This window comes from Galendromus occidentalis, unplaced genomic scaffold (genome assembly GCF_000255335.2).
Source record: "Galendromus occidentalis unplaced genomic scaffold, Mocc_1.1 scf7180000077526, whole genome shotgun sequence".
NCBI classification, from domain to species: domain Eukaryota; kingdom Metazoa; phylum Arthropoda; class Arachnida; order Mesostigmata; family Phytoseiidae; genus Galendromus; species Galendromus occidentalis.
Genome location: NW_003805514.1, coordinates 58,212 through 69,115, shown reverse-complemented (window position 1 = coordinate 69,115; position 10,904 = coordinate 58,212). Strand labels below are relative to the sequence as shown.

General features: G+C 51.7%; 1 protein-coding gene across 1 annotated transcript; it reads left to right on the top strand.

Annotated features, from left to right (window-relative positions):
* Nucleotides 1-6,701: 6,701 nt before the first annotated feature.
* LOC100905301 (homeobox protein XENK-2-like) lies at nt 6,702-10,103 on the top strand. The gene is made up of 3 exons (XM_018641200.1): nt 6,702-6,969; nt 8,659-9,051; nt 9,955-10,103. Exons 1-3 carry the CDS (start codon nt 6,702-6,704, stop codon nt 10,101-10,103), a joined length of 810 nt encoding a protein of 269 aa, XP_018496716.1.
* The last annotated feature ends 801 nt before the right edge of the window (nt 10,104-10,904 follow it).

Below are 10,904 nucleotides of genomic sequence, written 5' to 3'. Positions count from 1 at the left end.
GGGCGCTCCATAGGTCCGAGACGCCTCCGAGCCCTAAGATAAGGCAGAAAAGATGAAGAAACGGGTGAGGCAGAGTTTGACTCGGTTTGAGCGCCTCTGAAAAGTGGAGAGGGTTTTCAAGACGTGTTTACATCGATGAACGCATTATCGAAATCGTCGGGCTTTCCGAGACAACGCGCCCGCGCTTCTTCGCTTAAGGATCATGCACGTTCGGATCGGATCCGGATATCTTGGCGGAACGCCCATTCAATCGATTAATTATCGTTGATTGCTCCATGACGAAGCCCGGCCAAGGTTCAGGAGTTCGGTCAATCTATAGCAACCTGTGATATGCAAGATTTCTTCCCGGAAACCCAGTTTCCGTGCTTCGGGTTTATGACTTTCCGGGTCAATCATTCTATTCTATGCGGGACCCCGTGCTCCCTAGGGTGGGATCCCGTTTTTATGGGAGCCGTCAACCCTGGTCTTCCCGGAGTTCTGGGGGAAAAGGCTGCGAAAAAGAATCCGGTACATTCACTACTCATCCGTATCATGTGTTATCGGTTTAGTCGCATCGGTTTCGCACACAGAGCGGCAACTCTCTTCGTAGAGCGAAGCGGAGCGTGAACCCAATATCGGAGGCGGAAAAAATTTAGCCATGTTTCGACTGGTATTTCTCCCGAAGGTACCCGCAGGATTTGGGCCTAGACCTGCGCCTCTGCCCTCGCTGTGTAGGGAAGAGGGGGAGCGAATCGCGAAGGAGTGGTCACAGACTTGATCGTGAAAATTATCAGAAACAGGGCATTTGCCGAGAAAAATTCTCATGTTCCAATATGCGTGATTCCTTCTGAGGTAACGCCAGACGATTACTCCGAGCGAAATTAATCGACTGCCCTGGGTGAGTTAGGCACGGATACGAGGCTATTATACAGGCTCATGACATGACATTCGGGATATACGAATCCTAGCACGAAACTCATGATGGCAAGATATGTCCAGCCGGGCCAGTTTTCGAGTTAGAAACAGCTTCTCTGGTACTGATGTTTGCTGCTTGGTGGATAAGGGAGGGGTCAGCTGTTCCTTGTTGCCTTGGAGTAGAAGACTTCGAGGAAGATAATACAACCCTCCACATGCGGAGGGCCCTGAACTGACGCGACGGATAGCCGAGGGGTCGGAGCGGCTCCCGATCAGATACATATTTGAGTCGACTAGGTCTGAATGCCTGGTGCAGAATGTCTCTGGCTCGATTCCTGGACCAGCTTCATTTCGCGGTAATCGAGGCTGATCCTTGTCATTCGTGGAGCCTTCATACAAATGTTGGTATAGATTACCTGTACCATTATCGACCGGAATGCTGCGCCTACCTTCAAGTCCCAACGAGCTCCCCGCGATAGAGACTGAGAGGGGAATGGAAGAAGACGTGCGAGGGAAAACCAAGCTCCCCTCCTGATGCTGCGTATTAGTATTCGCCTGGTCGGTCGCAAAACTTATTCGCAACCAAACGACACGCGTCCCTGTGGATAATAGCGTTCCTTCGGCACAGAGGCGAAGTTCAAAATAATGCGCTCTTTTCCAAGCGAATCCATAAAGTCATTGGGAAACTTGCCACTTGTCTTCGACTCTGAATGACATCGTTTTCGATCTCGTCCGACACTTCTGCTTCGACTTTTGATCCGGATGGGACAAGCAAATTGATGGTTTTTCGACCTTCGGAAGATCATAGCTTTTCTCCCATCCTCATTCGAGGCGAAACCCCTTCGTGAATCCTACCCACCTCAGGAAATGTCCGAAATGGGCCTAGCCTTAACAAAGGTTATGTATCTACGCCCTTCCAGGTGGACGTGTTTTGGTGAGTCAATTGTGAAGGAGCCATTCCTAGACGGGGGCGGGAGCCTCTGCTCGACAACTTACGCTTCCTTCCTCGTGACCCAGATGCTGGGATCCTGCAATGATTTCGGCCGGGAGATCTTGAAGCAGAACTCATTGAGAGATTTCAAGGAATTCACTGTTGATAAATCAAAAGTAACCATTCTTCCATCCAAATTCTGAAACTTTTCCGACAAAAGTTTTGACAGAGTCGCCCGCGCCCACCAGATCAAATCATGGAGCTGGCGAAGTATTTGCTGAATCCGTCATTGGGCTCCATGGAGCCGACGGATGTACATGCGATCGGAGCTTCTCGAGACATAATGCGAGCAGTTGAACCACGGCAGTGAGCTTTTCGCGATTAGTAAAGCTTATTTAGTGAAGTTCTGACTCTGTAGCCTCGCGTTGGTGATGCTGTTTATCTGGTTGTAATGTATCCATCCTCCATGCACGAATGCGAGATGAGTGAAGTCCGGAGAATCCTGGTGGGCGCAGGCCGACTCGTCGACGACAAACTTCGACATGATGTTTCAAAATCAGGCAGATAGGTAGTCAAGGGATCTTCCGAGTTCTGCTCCACGTTCTTCTCCGAGTACGCAATAGCTACGGATTACGGTAGCATGAAACATAGGATATTCTTTATTTTTGTGGAGTAAAATCAGCGTGGAATGTCTATCATCGAGACCCGAAAGGATCGTCGACCGCACGGCACATTCCAGAGATTCGGTGGAACTATCTCGCAACGAGCTGTCTTCTGTAGCACGGTGGAGTCCTAACGCATCTGTCGCCGTCGCATGTGTCGATGTCGTCGAGAATGTCACATCAGGCAAGAGACCACCAACATCACCACCACCTTCGCTGTAGCCGGTACGTGGACCGAGCGAGCGACAGCGCGATGCGACGTCCACAAGCCCATATGCTTGGTACTTGAAGTCGAGTATCACCGCGCGGTACTCCGGGATACTTCAAACTCTCTCGAAGTCCACTTGAGTTGCACAGCTGCGCCAGGCGGTTACCCCAGAGCAGCGAACTTATCCGGCCAAAGCAGACGGCTGGATGACTGCGAGCTGGATTAAACACAATTGCACATTGCAGAAGAATTAACGATCTTTCAAGAGCCGCATAAGGCCGCGACTGCTTCAATTCCTCACCACTGGGTTTCCGACGGTACTCGGCTACGTCTCGCTTTCGATCCATTGAACATCACTCCTCCGGTGATCGGATTCGAATACGAAGAATCGGTCTCTGCCGCGAGAGAAATTCTGAATCAGCTAGTCGTTATTACTTTTGGCATAACATGGGTTTCTCCCTCAAACGTTAAAAATAAGAGAGCTGAGAACGACGCACTAAGCCCCTAGCACACGAGTTGCCAGACCTTTCCCGTGGCGAGTTGCGAAGTTGATTAATGAAAAGTCATCTGTGAATACCCCTCGCTTCAATAATGAACAAACAAGTATTACACCTCAGAAGAAGGGTATAAGTGAGGGAGGCTCATTGCTGAAGAAGCTCACCAGAGACTAGGTACTGTAGTTTATCCTTTGGAATAGATCAGTAGAGAAGATACTCCACAAAGCCTTCGTGGCAGGCCGTTTCTCGATTGTTCGAATCAGCATCAGCCCTAAAGTTGTGTCCAAGTTCGAGGAAGATAATTCGATGAATTCCTACCCACAACCAGCTCATAGAGATGGAGTATATTCGCATCGAACAGGAAACCTCTTCACCAAATCGCCCAACTCCGGAATCATCCTCGAAATTGCAAAGAAAAAGGAAACTGATAGAACCTCCAAAGACACGATCTTCACTGTCATCTAGACCCACTCATAGGTGAACCCGGCGCGCTGAGGCATAGCGGAAGATTTTTCACCTAATAATCACGGTCCTATAGGAAGCCCGTAGCGTTCAACAGTGTTCTCTAACTCATCCAAGATCACAAATCCAGGGTACTTTGCGATCAGAGCGATGAACAGTATCATTCAGCTCCACCGTGAGCTTATAGTCTCGAGAGGAGGGAACTGATCGGGGATACAGTTCATCTACCCCGACCGAGAGCAAGCAAGCCGAATAATGGAGCTGTGGTCGAGAGTCGGAAAGTTTATCCAAAGCTCTTCTTGCCATGCTTCGAATTTTTTCCCGGATCGCCGTCCTTTTCTTTTCGATTGGTTCAACCGAAAGTGGCTCGGAAACCTCCGCCCATCGCAGAAGGACGGATGATCGAGGGAGCGAGGGCTCGAATTTCATCTCGAGATCCTCGACGCAGCGTACACTCACAAGCTATAAAAACGGTTATTAGGTAGGCCAGCGTTCCTCAAACTAAGAGGACGCGTCTCCCGGGGGAGACGCGGGAGAAGTTCAGGAGAGACGCGGAGGATCCCTAGAATTCCCAAACGACCGATTCATCGTCTCAGAGAGGTCACCCAGCTCATTGCTAGTTTGCAATAAGTCTTTAATCATTGTACGATTGATCGAGGAAGCCATATTCCATGGAGAAAACGGCACTGAGACCTGTTCAGGTCGAAATTTTACATTCTCAGATATACGGTGATCACCTTGCGAGACGCGAGCGCCCCCCATCAGGCTTAGGGTAGACGTCGGGGAGAAAAGTTTGAGAACCGCTGGTGTAAGCTTTAAAAACGGTTATTGTGTAAGCTATCATCCGTTCTCCAGAGAGGCTATTCTTCTGGTCCCCAATGGAGAATCCAAATCGATTAGGTTTCACGTGGAGCTTCGTGTGGAAGTTTTCCGGTGAGAACCGATGTGAAATGTAGGATCGGGATGAGTAAACCAAGCCCAGAAGTGATTCGGCATTTTGAGGTCAGGGAATCACAATTCCAAGGTTCTAGTCCAAGCGAGATTGCCGCGGGGAGGCAGGGAGGAGCAGTCATCCAAAAGGATTCAAAAGACTTCCACACATCGTCGAGGCGTGTCGGCGTGTCAGAAGACGATCACACCTAACTTCTTAAAAGAGTACTCAATGCCTGATGTAGGGGGGGATTATTGATACTAAACCGTTGACTCGATGATCATTGCTGCAGGCGTCCGATGCAACTCACTTCTCCTTTAATCCTTTGAAATTTGAACGCCGAACGTCGAGTCGAACACACTTTCATTAGGGACTCTCCTAAACAACAACAAGTTGGGATTTCGACGACAGTCCTGCTCCGAGGCTCTCCAAATCCTTTGGCGAGGCAACCTTGCCGGAGGCGATGCGGGGAAAAGTGGAACATCACCGTCTGATGTCTACTCGGCGGACGGAAAGCCGGGACGTCGCGAGTGAGAAGATCGGCTAGGCAAACGATCCGTCCCGAAAGAAAGCAGCTAGACCGACGGAAAGAAAGCAGCTACCGTCGAACAACGAGTCGTCTCCGTCATCCTATCGGCGCTGGCCACGCCGAATCCTCCACAGAAGCTGTAGCAATTACAAGTTGATTGTTTAAGTCAATCAGTTACCCTTCGCTGCTGGAGCGAACAGATCGCGTCGTCATTGGTCGACGAGCTGCTCCAATGGGCTGATAGGCGGACGACGATTGGCGGCTGGGACTCCACGGAGCTCCGCCTCTAGGTCCCCTCAGCTCCAGTCTGGAGAGCTGCATCGTTCGTTCCTTTGTGTGCGCTGTAGAAGAGCTCTTCACTTCAAGAGCCTTCAGCTGAGAGTCTTCGTGCGCGATTTTGCTACTTGCGTTGCCTTGCCTGCCTGCCTGCTTGCTGTGTCGAGCCTAGCGGACGAACCGACTATCCAACCGGCCAACCAACCAACCAGCCGACTAACCGAGCGAGCAAGCAGCATCCAACTGACGAAGCCGCTCTGCTAGGGAACCATCCAGCCTGCTGCCGCTGCCACCGTCTGCTAAGGGTCCAAGAGCTCTCGTGGCTGCACTCCAGAAGAACAAGCTGTTAAGTGTAGTACCATCCAGAGAAGTGCCTCCTAGACGACAACGACGACAACGGTTGACGCCTGCTGCCCGTCTACCTGCACTGCACTCCGAAGTGCCACACGCCTGTGGCTTTTCTCCTACTCGTCTTTTTCTACTTCAGTGCTGTTGTCTTCAACAGTCTTGGTAGTCGGTGTCGTTGTTGTTGTCGTCGTCGCCGACTTCAACAACGATTTGTTCTTCGGCTGAGAGCTGTTCGTCACCCGGAAACTCGGTCGTACTCTCGTCGCCAATCTCTTCAACTTACGGTTCTCAAGGAGACGGCAGTACAGGTTAGTAAACACCCTGTGCGGCTGGGTTCGTGGGGACTCGCTTGCCGTCTCATTCATACCCTCCTGTGCGTATATCCGATAGGGAAAGCTAGTTCGATCAGTCGGTGCGCGAGGGCCGACTCATCCCATAGGTTCCCAGTCTTGCGACTCCTCCACTTGAATTCAGCAACTGCGCGCAGATTGGAACGGTTGAGGAGCCGCCTTTGACTCCGACTTGTACCTCGATGAGCTCTCCCGACACTTCCCTTCTCACCCCTGACATAGTCCCGATGTCCCGAGTCCTGACCATGTATTTTCCCTAAGCCCGGACGATCTTCTCGCGAGATTATTGGGCGCTCTCACCGGAAGAAACGTGGGAGAACCGCACGGAGGACTTCCGCGTCTTCCATCGCGAATCGCGATAGATACTCGCTCCGATTTTCTCAAAAGAGCCCGATGTCCTCCTAGAAACTCAAGCAACATGAAGCACGTTCTCGACACTCTAATAAGTGGAAGAGAGCCTCAGTGGAACTAGGCTTTATCCCTAGGCTCCCATATCCATTTGCGGGGAGCGGTCAACGGGTTTGCTAAGCTCCGAGGAGAGAAAAATCAATCGATGAGCTCACAGTTTCCGTCGTGTATTTTTGATGAATAATTTTCCTCCTCACAGATAAGGATGTCCTCAATGAAATTAGAGCCGCAACCCACTCAGCAATCGTCTCCGTTCCTCGTTCCGGGTCTTATATCTGGAGCTCCCGTGGAGCCAGCGTTCGACATGAACTCTTCGCCAGCACCGATTTCTGCCGCTACCAACTACTGCCCACCGCCTTTCAACGGTATGCAGGGAACGCCGGGCGGCTACTCTCCCGAAGGGATCTACCAAACGAGCAATCAGCATCCGTCATGGTACACCACGACTCCTTCGCCGGATCCTCGTTTTGCCAGTGAGTAGATTTCATTGTCATAGCGGCGACAGGCGTCGGTCGAGTCTCTTCCGCAAGCCAGCGCGAGGTTCGAAACTCACCCCGCGAGCTTCTCGCACATCGGCGGTAGTACGAGGTAGATAATACGGGAGAATCTTGGAACTAGTCCGTTCTCATCCCGACCCGCATAATACCCCGCATCCCGCCGAAAGTCGAAGAGATTAAATTTGAGGGCGCGTGCTCATTCCTTCGTCGATGCTCGTCCTTCGAATCCTGGCAAGACGACTCTGCTCGACACCACCACATCTTCACCCGCGGGTCTCCGGCTCGCGCACCCGCTCCCTTCCCCTGTCGGATCTGAGACCCGATATGCTGCGGGTCTGGAGTTGACAGAGGCTCGGCTGAGATATTTCTAGCCGTAGCAGCATCGAGCGATCTGAAAGTTAGTTCCTTCTCTCGTGCACTGTTGTATGTCGCCGTATGACTTGGCCGGGTGACACTATAAGCTGTTTAGATCGTTTACGCCTTCTCTATGATTGCTCGTCATTGTAGCAGCTCGGTGGCGTTGTTGGAAACAGCGTATTGTTGGCGCTATGACGAGCTATGCGACACATCCGTACGGAGCATATAGCGAATAAGCACCTGTGCAAATCCCCGACGAAGCCAGAAGCGAACATCTCATCGTTCGTCGATTTTTTTTTCATGGGTCGAGCATCGGCAGCGGCCGACGCGGCTCGCTGTCCGTCAAAAATGACGTCTCTCTTCATCAGCTGTGTTTACACCCATGCCAGTCACACCTCTTCAACTCGGGCAAATATCTTACTTCGATCGTCTTTCTTCGCATACCTTTATTCCGATCGCGTACACCCGCACACACATAGACAGCGAGCTCTCGGTCGCAAATATCTTCATATTGACTCGAGCATGTCGATTTGTCGGGAATTTCTTTGAAATTAAAGGAAAATAATTCCGTTCTCCCGGATAAGAAGGGAATCGCTCGCGAACGAGAAGCGGAATGGGACTTTCCTAGGTGCGTGTTCCCAGCCCGAGAGTTTCCCTGAGAATTTCCGACATCTCTCACGGTGAAGGCGTTCTGCGATTCTATCTCGAGCGAACGATTCTTACATCGCTGATTGGACACTATTGAATTGACCTCCATCTCCTCCAACGACGGACGGTCTCGAGAACGAGTTTGTCGCACACCGGAAACAGTCTCCGGAGAACATTCCCGGCTCGATTGGCCTCTCTGAAGTTCGGGTTTCCACCTAACTTCGTCGGGTGTTCCCGTCTGCATGGGGAGCAAGAAGCCACTTCCCCTCGCGCTTCAAGTCGACCACATTCTTGTGTGGCCTTTTTCTAAAAACGATAAAATAAAAACCGGCCGACGAAGAGGTGGTTTGCCTCGGAAAGTGGCAAACCACGTCTGGCTGTGGCTGGCCTCCCACGCGGCTAAAGTGCTGAAGTGCTCTCGAGTTGACAGGCGCCGACTTGTTCGAAGGAGCTTTGTCTTCGACGAGCGACAATGACAACAACGACGGTTTGCCTGCCTGATGACCGCCCTATCGACCCACCGACCGACAGAGCGAGCAAGCGAGCGACCGTCTGGCTGATTGACTGGCTGGCTGGCGGGCGGACTGTCTGACGAAGTAGACCAATAGAGTAAACAGAAATGTTGGATTATTGAGGCCAAAAGCGCAGCTTTTTTTCCAGTATCCCGGCTCATGAGCTCGTCGTCGGGGCCTTCGATCCCCTCGTCATCGGGAGGGCCCCTCCAGTTCCCCCTCAGTCAGCAACGTCGCAAGCGAAGGATTCTATTCACTCAAGCGCAGGTCTATGAGCTCGAACGTCGCTTCAAACAACAGAAATACCTATCGGCGCCCGAGAGGGAGCACCTCGCCAACCTCATACATCTCACGCCGACCCAAGTCAAGATCTGGTTCCAAAACCATCGCTACAAGTGCAAACGCCAAGCCAAGGAAAAGGCAATGTCCGAATCTCACTCGCCGCGCAAGGTCGCCGTTCCCGTACTTGTTAAGGATGGCAAACCATGTTCGCCGGACATGATGCACGACTCATCGTCGCCGGACAACATCCACCAACAGAGTGAGTTTGAATCCTTGAACCTTCTTTTCCATTCCCTTCTCGTCATTCGATTCACGCGAAGCAACGCGCCGACACCGAACGTCTAACGGCTCGATCCGATGAATATTCTCGTTTCGACCTTTGCTCTCTCATCTGTCGCGTCTTGTTGATCTCCGGACCATCTCAGAATTGGAATCGAGAGCGTAAACGCACAAGGAGTGGACTCTCGGCTCCAACGCCGAAGTCCTCGCATCTCGAAGCTGTGTACACATCGGCGAACACGACGCTTTCAGCTCAGTCAGACGCGAGTTGCGAGTGAACGGGAGCGGCTCTTTGTTGGTTCGCGACACTTTGCGAAGCAATCGCGAATCGCGACCAACCGATTTGCGGTTTGAAAGGAAACTCCGGGCTCCGAGACAGGAATGAGGCTTACGGGTCTTCATTTTCCTGCGTCATCTTATTCCGGTCGCTGGGGTCGACTCACTGATGCGATATTGCCACTCGAAAACTTCTCCGCAGAAAAAAGCTTCTTCAAGCAAAATATTTTCTCTGTCGGCGACTTCCGTTAGCATCTGCAGCACCACCTCGTTGAGTTCATCTTGAGTGGCTCAGCGGTGGCAACTGTCTCAAAAACGAGCTCAGTGAGCCCGGACAGGCTCCTGACTCTTTTTCCCGGCCGGCTCGTTGCAGCCGAGCATCTATCCCTCGGCTATTACCGGCTGTGGGCCCTTTCACTTTTGGGAAAAAGTAGAAACGGTCCGAGGGACCATCCCTTGGCACAGGAGGACATTGTAGTGTTTGTTCCTGCCTACTCCTGAGTCATTGTGTTTGTTAGTGTGAATGAGACGGTCCAGCTAGTCAGCGCACTCACTCGTGGCTGGCTGCCCAGAGAGCTCTCATATTAAAGAGCTTGTTTTCTTTCAGTGATGTCCTGCTACCCCCACGACCCGCAGGCCCATCTGCATTCTCAGCTCCTGCACCATCAGCAGGTCCAGTACTCTCATCCGCAACAAGACGGTCACGGACATCTCACAGCGAATCCCTATCTACATCTACAAGGGAGAACGTGGTAGATGATGATGTTGAAGAGTACATAATATTATTAGTAAGGAATAAACCGAAGCTATTGGTCTCCGACGGTCAAGAACGGGGAGAGGGACCCCCGTCGTTCCAAGACGCCTCATGAGGCCCTTGGATCCTCCAAGGTCTTCGACGTCCTCTTGTTCTAACAAGTAGAGTCATCGGATTCTCACTCTTCCCGGAAGCGGGAATGAAGTGCCGTCTCGGAGCCCCGGAGGTAACTACGATGGGCTTCTTAAACGAGGTCAGTTCACGCACAAAACTGCTACTGATCCCGACTCACTCGCGACAACACCCCAATCGTATCGGGCACCGTTAGGCTCGAATAGTCAGACTGCCCACGGCGACCCGAGACGGCGAGAGTTTCTGAGCTCTGGCTCATCCGACTACCTGCTCGAACGAGAAACTCGTGGATCGTTTCTGCATCGGCTTCTGTTCCGGCCCGTAGACTTCTCTTTTTCGTTCTCCCCGGAAGAGGGTCTTAGAGTTCAGCGAAGCCATGTGTAGTATGTTTGGTATAGAGCTATTATTACAATTTCTGGCGTGCATTGTACAGTGAGTGTCAGGTGCGGCCTGGAGCGCACGTCACACGGACGCAACTCGGCGAGAGACATGCTTCTCGGATTTGTAAATAAAGTCGATGACTCGCATGTGGGCATGAGTCAAGTTTCTTGTAGAACAACTCGTCTAATAACTCTTCTCGAGCGGCCCATTCCGGCAGTCTGGAGAATTCCATGTCGGAAGCAATTCCGGATCACCGACAACGGGCCGAAGGTTTCCCGCAGATTTCTGAA

Coding starts and splice junctions, on each gene's coding strand:
- LOC100905301 (XM_018641200.1), top strand. CDS start 6,702: ATGTCCTCAATGAAATTAGAGCCGCAACCCACTCAGCAATCGTCTCCG. Junction 6,970..8,658: donor GCCGGATCCTCGTTTTGCCA/GTGAGTAGATTT, acceptor CTTTTTTTCCAG/TATCCCGGCTCATGAGCTCG. Junction 9,052..9,954: donor GGACAACATCCACCAACAGA/GTGAGTTTGAAT, acceptor GTTTTCTTTCAG/TGATGTCCTGCTACCCCCAC.